The sequence below is a fragment of the Zosterops lateralis genome, assembly GCF_965231275.1.
Source record: "Zosterops lateralis genome assembly, chromosome: 15".
Classification (NCBI taxonomy): Eukaryota; Metazoa; Chordata; class Aves; order Passeriformes; family Zosteropidae; genus Zosterops; species Zosterops lateralis.
In genome coordinates this window covers 13,626,070-13,641,472 of record NC_139775.1, presented here as the reverse complement: position 1 = coordinate 13,641,472, position 15,403 = coordinate 13,626,070, and the positions used below count along the sequence as shown (strand labels likewise).

Here is a 15,403-nt window from a genome sequence, read left to right as displayed (position 1 = left end):
TCGTGCCAAAAAGCTGTGGGGATGTTCAAGGTGAGAGGATGCTCTGTGCTGGCAAAGCACAGTCCTAAAATAACTATTAGAGTGTTTCTTTTCATGGAGTGCTGTAGTAGGGAAAACTGAAACTCTGTTTGGTCTGTTCCAAACTGTCATCAGTTGGTAGGGCTGAATCGAGTTTGTGGATTCCTCACAATCACATTTGATTTTATTCTATTCCATCTGCTCCAAGTTCACAATCTGTTTTTAAAAGCAATCTGCCTGTTCATTTGGTTTTGCTGTGAAACTGGGATTGTTTAAAGGCTTTTGGAGGAAGTAGGCTCAGCATGGGGTCAGCAGAAGTCCACGTGTCACTGCATTCGCTTCTTAGTGTTCAGATCTGTGTTAATAAAATATGGATTTGGGATTTGTGAGCTGTTTCGCTTGTGCATCGATCGTGGCTTGTGGCATTTCTGGGAACTGGTGGAGCACAGAAAGAAGCTCAATAATGTGATGTCTCCTGGCTGGCACTGCTCTGTTCCCACATGGAGGAGTCTGACTGTGGCTCAGTGTGGCAAAGGAAGCATAGGCAGAGTTCTCTGGCTGCTTTCTCCTGGTGTTTGTTTCTGGCCTTCAGACTTGGGTGCCTTGGTGGCTCCACGGGTTTAGCCTCTGCTCAAAGATACAGAAGATTACCATCGCCATGCACTCCAGCACAGCTGTGGGGGAAGAATTGGCTGTAATTACAGAGATGGTGATCAGAGATAAAGATAAGTAATGATGTAGGCCTAATCCCAGCAGCATTCACTGGTCAGCTGCCACTTTGGGAGGCAGGGGAAGAGCAGGACTCACTGTAGTTACAGAAAAATAAGTGTCCTGAAAATTGAAGCTGAAGTCATAGCATTAATTTCATTCTAGCTGCAGTAGCTTCAGGAGACATTCTCAGTAATCCTTTTAAAATTAATTACTTGCCTTAATACTTCTCCTTCAATAGTTCTGCTTGTTCTCAGACGTCCTACTTTTGTTTAAAACACATAAATAAAAGTCTGCCACTCACTGCTGCACTTATGCCTTGAAACAAGGGTGTGATAAATACTTGCCAGAGCTGGTGGAGGGCTGAAGTGTTTTTTTAGAGTGTTTACCTTCCCTCTGCTGCTCACCTGTCTGTGGTGGGGTCCTAAGGGTCAGCAGCACAGCTTGCTTTCATCATGCTTTCAGCCTTATTGGAAAGATGAAGGATGATGCTGTGAAAAGCTGTGGCTTTTTGATAAAGCAAAGTGTGACAGTTCTTAGGGGAATTTAGATTAGAGCGAGTTTTTATGTATTTTTTTGTATCAGTACATTTTCTTCTACTTTGATTTACCTATGTAGGATTTCTTGTATAATTTTTTTTTTTGTTTTTAGTCTTTTAAGAGACGTGACTCCAATCCCTGCCCTGAAGTGGTCAGGCTCCAGTTGTAATTAACAGAGATCTAATCAATACAGCAATTAATCTAATGAAAAGTTGGGTGGGTTTTTGTTCTGCTGTGCTGTGATAAAAGATGTACTCTGAACTGTAAATATTGCCAAAATGTATTCCCTTTGCCTTTGAAAAAAAATTAGCAAAGGTGGAATTTCTCTCTGTAGTTTTGCTCTTTGTGTGCACAGGGGGGGATGTGAGTTTTTTTAGCTTTAAAGATTTCCAGTGGTTTTCTGTTATCTCTTGCTTTTCATCAGGCTGAGGGCACTGTCTGCTCCTGCAGGTCACTGTGCTGAGGGTCAATCCTGTGGGAGGGGCTGTATCTTCTGCAGAAACTGTTGTGGCCTCATGGCATCCGTGGCATCCATCCCATTTGATCCTTCTCTCAAGCATGGGATTGGCTCCCTGCTTTTGGCATGTGCTTCTGGATGGATAAAGAATACATTAATAAAGCCCACCCTAGGAAACAGGAGAGCTCTCAGTGCCCTTCCTGTTTTTTATACAAAAAATATTGCTTGATTTGAAAGGGGACAAAGTTATTTTTGTTCAATTACCATTACATGAGTGGAATTCCTCTATTCCTTTGGGTAGATTAAAAAAAAAAAAAAAGTGACATTTATTTTTCTACTTTGTGTGCTGTGGTGTTTTTTGGCTGGTAGGAGATATGAACAACCTGAGCAAGGACAGGACTGCTTTGGGAGTGCATGGCTGTGTTCTGCTTTTGCTGTCAAATAGGTGAGTGCCAGGCCTGCCAGTGCTCTCAGCTGTGCCCTGTGCCAGAGACTGAAAGTCTTGTTTGTGTCATCTTGATCTCTTTTCTTGCCTGAGATGAGGAGCAGTGTATTGCAGTGGAACCTTTGTCAGTGTGTATCTCTCAGTTGAGAAGATTTTGGTATCCATGCAGTGCTCCCTGCTGCTTCCCTTTCTCTGTGTTGTCCTTGGATTCCCTGGGACAGCAGCAGGGTGAGGATGAGCCCATGCCCTCAGCTCAGCTGCCCTCAAGAGATTTTGGTGCTGCTGAGCTGCTTTTCCTTCCCCCTCCCAGGTGTGTGCACACAGGAGCCTTCCTCCCTTCCCTCTTCCCTTTCCTAGAGCTCTGGCTCCTGTCCAGCCTGACTCTCTGTTCATTTAACTTGTTTCAGCTGCACAGGTTTTCTGCCAGGTTAGCAGGTGGAATTCATGGGGGAGATCCAGCGAGCTCCAGGGCTGACACAGAGTGAGGGAGGTGATTTCTGCAGAGCTTGTGCAGCTGTGGGGGTGAGGGAAGCAGAACGTGTTCTCCCCATTTCACAGTGAGTTGTCCCTTAGCTCCACTGTGACTTGTAACATCACCAGGGCTTGCTGCAGTGCCTGAGTTTGTCCTGGCTCTCACCAGGGTGCAGCCAGGGGCTGGGGAGATCCTGTGAGCTCACACAACAGGGAACTCATCTTGTGTTTTGGTGTTTTTGCTGGAGAAGAAGCAGTCACTGTTTCACAGACCCCAAAGAAGCTGTCACTGTTCTGCCTGTGGCTGCTGGCTTGTGTCCCTGTGCTCTCCTCCCCAGTGGCACAGCCTTGCTGTGGGTGCAGCTCTGGGGCTGCTCAGTGGGGTGCACATCCCTTCTAAACCTCCTGGGAAAGCACAGGAGCCCCTGGTGACCCCAAGCCTTCAGTCAGCACATGTTGACTGGCAGGATCTGTACCAGGCACTGCTGCTGGTGCAGGGGAAGGCTTTGACCTGCTGTTCAGGATAAGGATTTCTTTGTCCAGCATCAAATTTCTTTACCCAGCTACTCTGTATGGAGTTGCTTTGCAAACCAAGAGTTAGGGATGATGTTTGTGGCTTCCCCTCCTCTGCACTGTGACCTCAGCCAATTTATTTGCTTCAGAAGCTGTGACACCTCTCAGCTCCACCTTGAACAAATAAGGACTAGCAGGAGGGATCTTCTCACCTGTAAGGAGTGTTCCTAGGTGAATTAGACATCCCATTTCCTTACTGCATCCTCTTTATCATAATGCACATTGTTATTATGATTGTGGTTCTTTAATTCTCCCTTGATGGGATGTGGATAACTTCAGAAAAAAAAACAAAAAACAGATGGGAAAGCAAGACAGCTGCTGCTGAACAAAATCTGTTTAACTTTTCACTTTTGTTTTAGTCAGTCTGGGCCATCCTGCTGGGAGTCAGGCACAAGGAGATGAGGCCTTGCCTTCTGCCCTGCAGAAAACGTGCTGAACTTTGTGCAGGGCTGATGGAAAATGAGGCAGGAAAATGTGTCAGGGGATGGAGTGGGAGGGGAGCTGAGCTGCCTGCACACCCTGAATGGGCAGCTGTGTCTTCAGGGAGCCACTCTGCACATGGGGCTGCTCTGCTGGAAGGCATTAGGAGCCACTGGAGCTTTTGTTGGCAGAAGTAGGGAAGTGGGATTAAGATGCATTTATGTTCAGTTGGATTGGGTATAAAATCAGGGGTTTGGCGCAGTAAGTTAAAAGAATATGTCATGCTAGGCCTGAATGGAGGGAATGGTTAAGCTGAGAATTCAGAGCTGTTACCTAATGATTAAAATGGCAATATTAAAACAGTAAATGTTTCATCCTACATCAGTAGGAGTTTTCAGAGTCTGTTTCCTGTAAAACAGGGAGAAGTTTTCATAGCTTAGGTGTTTTCCATGAAACAGCATGGTTTGAATGCTGCAGGAAGGTAATACATTTCAGCAAACATCCCTGCACCCCAGTGGCTTTGAAGGTATCATCATCCTGAGCCAAGGCAGCCCTCAGTTCTTCAGGCAGACCTTGAAGAGGATTTGTATCAAATAACTGGATAATCCAGGCTGGAGAAAAGGGGCTTGTGTGCTTCAGCAGGCAAAACAAGCTGTGTTTTCACTGTCTCCTCACGTAGTGAGAAACAAGCTGGGATTGAGTGCTTCCTGGCTGTTTTTCCTTCCCTTTCCTGAACCTGTTGCTGCTCCCAGTTATCCTTAACTTTTTAGGAAAGGAAACAGCCTTAAAGAATCCTTGCAGGAAATTTAACACATTTCTCAAGAGTTTTAACAAATGGCCCCAGAGAATAAGGAATGCTGGATCTTTCCCCTCCAAGACTTGGAGCTGAGCTTTTCCTCTGGCCATCCTGAAATGTGCCCAGCTGGGCTGATGTGCAGTGCTGTGTTTTTGGAAGCCTTTGCAGCATCTCTGCTTGTGGCAGTGAGCACAGAGCAGGGTATTGTACCAGTGCCTTGCATGACAACACCCTGGCACTGCTCTGGGAACAGCCCTGGGCTGCTCCCTGCCAGCAGGAACAAGCCAGATGTGGCTGCTGCAGCAGACAGGACCTCCTCAGAGCAGGCTGGAAAGAGGCAGCATGGGCAGACAGGAAGCATGAAAGGAACATGGATGAAATTTAGATTGAATTGGTAGTTAAATTAAGCAACAGAAAATGTCACTTTAAGTTTCCATCACAATCCTGGTCTTACAGCCAAAAAAAGGCTGGCTCTGGATTCCTGCTGTGCCAGAGCAGGACTGAGACAAGCAATCCTGGGATGAAGGATATTCTTGGGAAGCTGCTCCCAGCCTGTTTGGCTTCAGCAAAGAGCCCAGCTCTAATGAAGTGCCCTGAGAGCAGGACAGAGAGAACCCTGCACCTCTGGGGAAGGAGCAGCATTTCCAGCCAGCACAGCACAGATGGTGCAGGGAGGCCTCTGCTCCTGCAGCCCTGTGTGAGCTCCATGGGAGCTTGGGAGGAGCAGATGGAGAATGGATGGAAATGCAGTGCTGGTGTCCAGGCAGCAGAATGTGTTAGCAAAGCCTCTGCTAGAGCTGATCTGTGAAAACGCTTCTGCCTTTGGTAAGAAATGGGTCTAAACCTGGAGGAAGTGGAATGGTGTGAGGCACTTGCAGTGGTGGCACAAAGCTCATCACATGGGCAGGTGCTAGTTAGAGAAATGAGGTAAAATGGAGTGCCTCAAACTCTTCTTTCCAAGGTTATTTAAGTGCTAATTACCCAATAATGAGGTGACAGCTGTATTATTTATATTTCTGACCCAAAAATGACCACCCAAGGCCTGCAATGTGGACCTTTTTCACCCAGTTACAGAAAACCACCCAAACCCATGAAGAAGAACAAAGAAGGTGAAAAAGGACTCAGACAATACCCAAAGTGCTCCATCTTGCCCCATACATTACTATATACTAAAATCTTAAATTTAAGTTTTTCACCCTGTGAAATCACACAATCCTATTCAAACCACACACCCACAATCCCAGTGCTATCACTCAACCTTGGAAGCCTGTCCCATGGCCTCAAATGTGGTGCTTTGCTTGAGGGTCAGCACCTTTTAGCACAGAAAGCTTGAAATTTTCATCCTCCAGGGTTCCAACAGAGAGGGGCCAGTGTAGGATGCTGCAACACTTGGGCTCTTTCTAGGACTGGGTTTTAAAAGGTACCAAATTCCTGCAGGAAAATGTCAGGGATCATCAGTCTCTGGTCTAGGGATGGTTGTTCAAGCTTATTCAGGATAGAAGAAGAGTTTCCTCCAGTTCTCAGGATCTCCAGCTCTCCCACCCAGAGATGGCACAAAGGTGGTTGGCAGGAGTTGTTCGCACAAGGTTGGGGCTGTAAAGCTGTAACTTTACTGCCTGGCTTCTTGTTCCACTGGGCTCAGGGTGGTATTTCTTCGAGGTTGTGGAGGTGATGGTGCACATGCAGGATTAGAGAGGGCTGGATGAGACTCTCCATGGAGCTTCAAGAAAAGAAATTGGCTATTTTTGTAATTCATGGAACCACCAGAGTGCCCAGGGTAGGCTTGTCTGGGTCAAGCCCTACCCACTGCTTCTGTAGTTCTGCTAGATCTTGTCTTCCTGTCTCCTTGGATTTTTCCAGGGTTGTTTTGTGCTCTGAAACGTGCAGACCTCTTTCATTTGCTAATCAGACATCACTGCGTGCCAACAGGTTGGACATTTAAGTAAAATAAATGAACCAACTTTCCATCCAGGCCTGCATCTGGAAGGAAGGATTTCAGCAATGTAATCACTGCAGTAAACCTTGCTCTTCCAGGCTGGCTTCAGATGTTAGCAAAGCATTATGTCTTTGGTGTCTTTTGCCAACCACTCTCTTCTGTAGATTTTCTGTTAAACATGTAAAATGAATTATAGCTTTTCCAACAAATTGTGTTTGAAGGCGATCCCATATAGTATAAGATTAAAATCCACTGAGCCCCAGAAGTGGTAATCCCTGAAAAGACAGGGTGTGGGTCTGGCTGCAAACAGAAGAGGTTTCTTCTGTGATTTGATAGCAGAGGAGGAACTGAGAATTACCAGATTTATGGAAAAAGGAAAATTATGTGGGCTGATGAACTTGGGTTTGGGGCTTTTATTGCGATTTGGCCTGTTACCCTGATGATTAATGCAGCAGAGTGAGCTTCCTTCTGAGCCTGAGCTCATGCTGCATGTGTTTGTCTCACCAAAACACTGCTGGTTGCTATGAAATCCCCCAACAGCCTTGTCAGTGATTGTGTTGTGAGCCCTTTGCTATAAGAGTTGCCTGCAGTGGTATGAAAAGGCTTTTGATGCAGAAATCAAGACACAATGATGCATTTTGAAGGTTCCTCCCAGACTTTTGAAAACAGACCCTACAACACTTGCCTCTTTTGCTCTGCCCATGGTGAGGGTCTCCAGCAGGTGTTGGGCAATGTTTAATACTTGTCATTGCTTTGGAGTCTCTTACCTGCCTGAAAACCCAGGTGTGTTTATTAGCTTGGCCCTGTATACAGAGAGAGGTGAAATGAGGGGAGGGCACTCCTTGGCAGCTCAGGCTGCTGTCCCCTGCCAGGGCTGGTGCTGCTTCTGTATTGCCCAGCCCTGTCAGGCTCCAGAGCCTCTCCTGTGGCAAATCAGCAGTTTCCCATCTGACAGCAAAGGGCTCCTGTTCCTGGCCACCTCCCCTGGCTGCTTCAGCCCTGCTCCATGACCCTGCCCTCTCTCTGGCTCTCCAGAGGAGCCTGCAGTTCAGTCCAACCATCTGGGATTGACCCTTCGGTGATTTATTTGAGTGTCCCTTGTGTAGAAACCAGCAAACTGAGGCAGGAGCAGGGCACGTTCCTTCCAGGCTGTGCTGGTCAGCGTTGGCATAAAGATGTGGATCATGAAAGGCTCCACTGCAGCCTGAGCACCCACAGAGGCTCTGGGTGTGAGGAAAGTTCATGTCTGGTCACCTTTTTGTGATTGGAAAAGAGATAAATTCTTGTGTAGGGTGAGCAGCATTTCTCCCTGTGACTCCTGACTCCCCAGGTGCACCCTTAGTGTGTTGTTCACCTCCTGTATGTCACTTCCCAGATGTTTAACCCCTCATTTGTCCCCCTGCAGACCCAGCTGATCCAGATGGTGATCTGGATGCTGCAGCACCGGCTCCTGATCCAGCTCCACACCTACGTGTGCCTGATGGTGCCCCCCAACGAGGAGGAGTTCCGAGCCCAGGACGAGGACATGCCCTTCACTGCCAGGGTTGGGGGGCGAAGTTTGAGCACCCCCAACGCCCTCAGCTTTGGCTCTCCAAGTATGAACACACTTTTCTCTGCTCTTCAGGCTCCACCTCACTCCCAGAGCTCCCCTTAGTGCTGCCAAGGGCCATCAGGCCTTGGTAATGAGACATCTCCTCTTGTTGCAGTACTTGCTAATTAGGTCCAGCCTTTCCTAAATTTAGAGCTGGGCACTGGTGAAAGTTCTTGGGGGTATTAGACTTCTTCTTAGGAAAAAGTAATGCTTTGCAATTTGCCAAATTCTCATTTGGTCATGTAAAAGATTTTTATGAGAGGTACTTTTTTCTTTTTTAAAGTAACTTCATCCTCCTTTGCTGCACTCAGAAGTATCCTCTGTGTTCCCCTGGCAGATTTTGGTTTTCAGGACAGAAAGAAAATGTGAGAAATTGTTCAAGCAGCATTGGTTTCTGTGAGCTGTAGAGCCATTAGAGCCACCCGAGGATACACAGAGCTGGTTTGTTCTCAGAAATGATTGATTTCCATTCGTGTCCCCTGATTTCTTTAATCTCCCCAGTGCCATTCTTTAGGGTGATTCCAGGAAAGCATCAAGAGGATGAATCAGATATGATGCTGAAATCATCATTCCTGCCTGTGCTGTTCTGAGCAGCCTTCTCAGAACACTGCTGGGCTTGGAGATGGGAAGAGATTCTTTGTACAACTTGGAGCTTTACAGGAGTCATGAATTAGGGCAGAGATCTTGGCATGTGAGTCAGATGAGTCTGTGATCTGCTTTTTCTGGCTCCCTCACAAGAGGATATTGCTTCTCGTCCTCTCTGCCTACTCCCACCTTCTGTGCTGTTAGGCTTTTCATGTTACCACTTCATGGTATTCCAGCACAGCTGTCCGGGAATTCTCTTTTCAAATGTTTTTTATGGACTGTTTATAGTCTCCAGAAGTAGAGTTTTCCACCCAAATTGATGACTCTGTTGAAACATTTGAATTTCCCGTTGAGAAAATCGCTGGGATGTCATATGACTAATTGCAGATTCATGGAGCACTTGGAGAGCCACTTTCTCTGCTCTCCAGAGAAGAGGGATTAGTTGGAAAGGCTGCACAGAAACAGCCTGAATTGATAAACTTTGCATCCTGATGCCGAGGAATATAAAAATTTAGTCTGTATGTGTGTTTCTCTCTTGCCCTGATAGCCAGTAGTGATGACATGACTCTGACAAGCCCCAGCATGGATAACTCCAGTGCTGAGCTGATACCTGGTGGGGACTCACCCCTAAATAAGAGGATGACAGAGAATCTCCTGGCCAGCCTGTTGGAGCACGAGAGGGAAGCCATCCTCAATGTCCCAGCTGCCCAGAATCCAGAAGATCTCCGCATGTTTGCCAGGTGAGCAGTGCAGGATGCAATTGTTGTTTCTGAGCCTCCCTGCTTTATGGGAGGATTGGTGTGGAGTCTGAGCAAATCCTGTTAACCTGGGGATTTGGAGGAGAAATTCTTTTGGGCTTTGCTCCTGTATTTCAGCTGTAACACAAATGAATATTTGTGGCACAAGAACACTTGGTAACAAAGACTCCTGGGTGTGTGAAGGAGTGTCAGGGAGTATGGTTGTACTTCCCTGTTTGCCTGCCAGTTTTCCTTGTGGCAGACACAAAACTGCACAGCCTAAAAAAATGCTGTAAGCAGACAAGGCAGGGACCCAGTGATGCTGCTGCTGACATTTTGTGTCCATTGGTGTTTCCAAGCCAGCTCTCCTTAATTTTATGGTTTGTAAACTCCATGGAAACAGGAGACACAGAGCCAGCCTGAATACTTTTACAGAGTGTCCCAAGGTGTGTTTGGCAGTGATGAGAGCTCACTGCTTAGGTTAGTTAAGCTAAAGGCATTAGGATGTGTGATCAGCAGCTCATGTTTTGTTGTTACAAATTTGCACTCAACAAAACCAGGCACTGTGTGGTTCTGCACGTGGTAAAAGCAGAATGACTTCCTAAGCAGCCATCTGGGAAGAAAGGAGGGGGAAGAAATACTTTTTCTTCTAAAGGATTTCAGAACTCAGTGGCATCACTGGAATGCAACTTTCACTGGTTTTCATACTTGTGGAGCAGAAAACCACCTGAGGCAGGGACTGCAGCTGTTCCATATTCTGGATTCAGTTGGTAATCCCCTGAAAACCTGGTTCTTGCCCTAGGATGGACACAGTCAGGTAGCCCAGAGAAATAGTTGTAGCAGAAAGATGCTTTCCTTGTCTGTGGCAGAGTACAGCTCAGGGACTTTGGCAGAGCTCTCAAAACTTGTGGGGAGTTACTGCTCTCTGAATTATTCGTCTCCTCCATCTTCTGCAGCTCTTCAGAGAATATGCTCTGACTGGGAGGCAACATTGGCCACTTGAGAGCTCTGAAGTGTTTTTTCTCTTTATTACCAGCTAACTCATTACAAAACCACTGAGGAAGGAAAGTAACAACAAAATCATATTTAATGTCTTAAGACAGAATTTCTGAGGGACTCCTAGTCCAGTTCAGTGGCAATGCAGATTCTTAGTTATGCTAATGAAGGGAAAGGATGTCGTGATTGCTCCTCTCTCATACCCTCAGCTGGGTAAAAGAGCCTTTTGGAGCTTTGGAATTGCAGACACAAGAAATGACTCTGATTTCTTTGTGAAACCAGCTGAGTGATGTTTATTGTGCAGTTTGCTCCTGCCCCAGGTTCTTTTGCAGATCCCCAGGCCTCACCAGGTCAGAATTTCCAGTCTACTACAGACTGAATTGACAAGTGCTGAGTGCTCTGAGGCAACAGTGAGGAACAAACAGATTAAACAATAAATAAACAATAAACAGATGGGTCCTGTGGGCAGATGCTGCAGTGCACATGTAGGAATGTTCATGCCAGACCCTCTTGGTTACTGATGGTTTTATGAGGCACCATAACTTGTAGGTTGTGGTGTATTTTCTCTCTTTTTGTGTCGTAACCATCAGAGATGAGTGAGTAAATCTGCTGCTCTCAGTGAAAGAGAAAAAACCAGGGTGAAGCTGCCTGAAGGAGCTGATCTCCCTCAAGACCCTCATGCAGATACTGCTCCAGCCCTGGCCAACAGCTCTGCTCTCACAGCTGCCTGCAGAGCAAACTGCTATAAATGCACAACTGGTGCCCTAAATATCCTGTGGTATTTGCCTTTCCCAGGGTGTTGTGTGTGCACACAGAGGGATGGGCTATTTCCAGCACAGCAATAAAGTTCAGCCTGGCACATTTTCTTGTGCTGCTGCCTCTGAGTGCCTGTCCCTTGTCACACAGACAGCACAGAGTGCTGTGCCTGTCCAGGACTGTGCACAGCCCGTGTTTGAGGGCAGAAACCTTAAGGGGAAGTAAGGAATTACTAAAGCTTGGCTCCAGCATTGGCTGCATTAACCCTCATAACACTGAATGGGAATTTAAATCCAAGTTGCAACTAAAGGAGGGTTGGCATGTCCTTCCAGGAGGAGGCTTGAGAAAGAGACAAGTTTGTTTTGAGCTAGATCCTCAATAATGTACACTAAGCCTTCCTCATTGCACATTAAGCAGGGCTTTTGAAGCCTGAAGAAGGTGGAGGCTTCACTCATGGCTTGTCTCCCAAGCCATGGGTGTGGAGTTGATTTCAGGGCTTATTTGTCTTGCTCTGAGATTGGGAGGTGAGATCCTTCCCTCCACTGAGGAATTTTCATTGGCAGCACTGAGCTGGGGACACTTCTGGTCTGGTTTCAAGCAGTGCTGTGGCAGGGACATCTCCTTGGCCAGAAATAAGCAAATTCTATTTGAATGGCTAGTCTGAGAGAACTCTTTTCTTTTTAGTGTGTAGGAACACTCCAGTGCTGTTAGAGGGGCAGCTCTTGCAACTTGAGGAGGGGAAAACAGTGATGAGCAATGGAAAGCAATGATCTTCCAGCACTTACATCTGTCACAGGCTCACCTGTGCAGCTTCAGAGGGGCTCAAATCACTGCCCCAGGAAGTGCCATCTCATGCTGATTGTGTCCCATAAATGTTCATTGCCCAAAAAGGCGAAGGCAGTGCCCACCTTCTCTGGAGCTGTGAGCCCAAAGAACAGCCTTGTAGATTCCAGTTGAACTTTTGGGAAAAGCTCCTCCCTGGGAGGGTGGTGCAGCCCAGGAAAGATTCCCCAAGCATGTGGAGGGATCTCCATCTCTGAAGGGTTTGAAAAAGCTCCACAGCATTAGCAATAGTCCTGCTGGAGCAGGATGCTTAGCTAGAGTTTGGGGTGTCTTCCAGCTGGCTTTTTTGTGATATTCTTTAATATCCTCTCTAGCTTTTACTGGAGTGGAAAGTATTTAGTCTTGACCAGTTACAAATCCAGACTCTTTCTGAACATAAGATGGATTTATTTATTGGCAAAGTGCTCAGTCTGTGCTGCTGTGGAAAGCCAGGTTGTACCATTTGCATGGAAGAGAGCTGAGCCAGGGTATGAGCCCAGGGGCACAAGAGCCTGGCACAGGGGAGGGAGTCCCCAAAATCACTTTGTGAACTGTGATCTGAGTTGTGAAATACAAATATTTCTGTTCATAGCTGTGTGAACAGTCTGGCTTTGACACTGTCCCAGTGAGTGGCCACTTCTCAGTGCACACAGCTGCCACTGGCGCAGGGGAGGCCAAGGAGCCTCCTGTCAAAACCCAGTGGGAGACAGTGCACAAGGCAGATGCACAGCCCAGATATGGGAAAGGCTGGAGCTGCTCTCCATTGTTTGTGCTGCAGGTACAGAGAGGCAGCAATTACGTTCTCCACACTGGTGCCAGTTGAGAACTGGCAGAGGAGAGAACAGCAGGAGGGAGTTGGCAGCAAGCTGGGGCTGCCCAGCCTCAGGCTGCCAGTGAGGATCCTGCTCTGAGCCCACAGAGCTCGTGGGGGAGAGGAGGGATGTGGCAAGTTGGGAAGCAGAGAAACACAAGTAGCACTGGGCTAGAGGTGAGAACTCTGCAGTGGGGCAGGTGATGAAGGGACACTTGTACAGTGACACCTTTCCAGTCACCTGTGAGGGCAGGGGGTGACAGGAGGGCCCAGCCTGAGCAGCAGGAGGCAGCCAGGCAGGTGTTGGTCCTGCAGGGAAAGCAGGAGCCACTCCATCCTCCAGAACAGGCTGGAGTGCTCCAGTGGATGTTGGGAATAATTTGAGGGCTGTTCCTGCATGGGAGCTGTATGAATGGATTGGAAAACAGATCGTGTCATCTCCACTCATTTTTACAGCCAGTTGGCATGAAGCTGCAGATGGGTAATGGAACATGAGCAAAGGCTGCTGGAGCACAGAGTGTGATGTGGAACACATGTGGAGGCACAGCTGGCTGTGGAGCTGGGAAGGGACTCTGGCCTCTGGGCCTTCTTGGGGTGGGGACTGTTTGAGTTCCACGTGCAGCCTGGCTGTGACACTTGGGAGGGTGTCCAGACAAGAGCAGCAAACCCAGGCCTCATGTGGGGGGCTGGTTTGGTGTTATGGCTCAGGGAACTCTGAGGAGGGGCCCTCAGCCACTGGGGACTTCTGCTGTTTGTTGTGGACCCTGCAGTGACTGACTGTGCAGGGCCAAGGTTTTCTAATGGCTGTAGCAAGTTGGTGGCCAGCAAAGGGGTATCTGTGCTTTGTTTAAAGAGAATAGGGAATTTAAGAAGCCAGCATGGTTTGAGTTTGGGCTTCATGAGATTTGTAACTCCCACAGCTTCTCTGTGGTGCCTACCACCAAAATTTCCATCTCCCTGTTGTAACTGCTCCACCCAACCCAAGCTGCCCAAACACTGAGTGCAGGACCTGTAGTTACAAAGCCCCTTGGGCTGCTGCGAGGGAAAATTGCTCTTAATTATAAAAGGCAGTGCAGGTACCCAGGCCCCTGAAGCAGAGCTGTGGCAAAGGGCAGTTGTAGGCTTAGCTAAGAGAGCACAGAATAAAGCTGCCGTGTCCTGACTTCTCAAGGCTCGTTGGCACTTGTGTTTGTTTACTTTCTGAAATTATAACTGAGCTGAAAATTGACAATCTTGGGAAATGCCCCCGACTGGGAAACCTCTTGATCCAAGGAGGACGTTGGCAAAGCCCCACAGCAGGCAAGTCCCATCCTTTTCCAGGGGATTTCTGTGCTACGCACAATTTAATTCCCTTTTCATGCAAATGAGGCACATAACCCAAACAACCTTCTGATTTGCATCCCATGGGAGAGAGGAGACCTTGGTGGGAGGTGGTGGCAGGATGAGTTTGATCTGCCTTTGCCCTATGTGCTCCCTCCCTCTGCTGCCTGCAGGCTGCTGCACTACTTCCGAGGCCGGCACCACTTGGAGGAGATCATGTACAACGAGAATATGCGGCGCTCCCAGCTGCTGATGCTGTTCGACAAGTTCCGCAGCGTGCTGGTGGTCACCAGCCACGAGGACCCCGTCATCTCTGTCTTCCAGTCGCTCCTCAAGTGACTCTGCTGCCACACAGGAGGAGGAGCCTGCCGTGCTCTCCGTGCTGAGAGTTTAAAGGATGCCTAAAAAACTGAAGGAGGTGGTTTGAGTTCCTCCTTGCCACGTGGCTGTTCCTGTGTGTGCCTCGATGTCCCAGCTCCTCCCCGAGGCTCCAGGGCCTGCTGCAGGACAGCACGTGCTTGCTCAGCCTGGATTCCTGCCCTGCCACCTTTACAGCCCTGCTGGCCCACAGGGATGGTCAGAGTGGGACAGGAGGGTTCTGCTGTGGCACTGCTGGCACAACATCACCTTTGGGTGTCCTGGGAGTGTTTGCTGTGCTCTCCAGCGTGACTGCTGGGACACTGAGCCATGAGAGTGTCCCCATGGCACAGCATGCATGGCCTTGCTCCAGGGCACAGGAGAGCTGGCCTGGCTCCTAGGGAAGTGACCCTGGGCACCCAGGAATTCTGTTTGATCTCCCAGCAGCGAGGACAGAGGTGGGAAGGCAAAGTATCACAAGTAAACATGAAATCATGAATGAATGACTCAGTCACTGTGTCACAGCTCATTCTTTCCTCACCTCAGTATCCTTATTCCCAAAAGTCTGTTGGAGCAGGGTTGTCACCAAGCAGTGTCTGTGTTCCTGGGTTTCCATGTTGCCCACTTTGTGCCTGGGGGTGGGAGCTTGGCTGTTGAGCAGGACTGAAAGGTGCTGAACAAGCTGCAAGTTCAGGGACATGTTCTGCCCAGAGGCTGGTGCTGAGGGCAGTGGGGCTTGTCCCCAGGGCTTGTTTTGTCCCTCCAGTCCCCCTCCCACAACCATGGCTGTGGCTGCAGGGAATCCTGGCCTGCGTTAAAGCTATCCAGCAGGAAAATGAGGTACAGGGCTATGATTCCTGCTCTGGTTTGGGACTGCTCCTCCAGCTATGCCAGGGCCAGGACACGAGGTGACAGCCCTGGGACATGCCAGGGCCTGGGGACAGCAGGAGCTTGTGCCAGCTCAGCCCTGCCTTTGTGAGGCCACTGTCCCCACAGCTCTCACTGCTGTGCTGCACACGCAGGGGAAGGGAGGGGGAACTCTGTCTCTATGGTGGTGTGGCTGCC

The 15,403-nt window shown here is 48.5% G+C and overlaps 1 protein-coding gene across 9 annotated transcripts in view; it reads left to right on the top strand.

Moving 5' to 3' along the window:
• NPRL3 (NPR3 like, GATOR1 complex subunit) overlaps positions 1–14,910 on the top strand; it is a 41,428-nt gene extending 26,518 nt beyond the window's left edge. For 3 of the 9 annotated variants that reach the window (XM_083872587.1, XM_083872586.1, XM_083872589.1), the window contains exons 10-12: positions 7,769–7,958; positions 9,087–9,279; positions 14,155–14,905. In XM_083872587.1, coding sequence (XP_083728713.1) covers positions 7,769–7,958; positions 9,087–9,279; positions 14,155–14,320 — 549 coding nt within the window. In that variant the 3' untranslated portion in view covers positions 14,321–14,905. Of the gene's footprint in view, positions 1–7,768; positions 7,959–8,455; positions 8,646–9,086; positions 9,280–14,154 lie in introns of those variants that run through there. The other 6 variants (XM_083872585.1, XM_083872584.1, XM_083872591.1 and 3 more) reach the window with 4 other exon arrangements.
• The last annotated feature ends 493 nt before the right edge of the window (positions 14,911–15,403 follow it).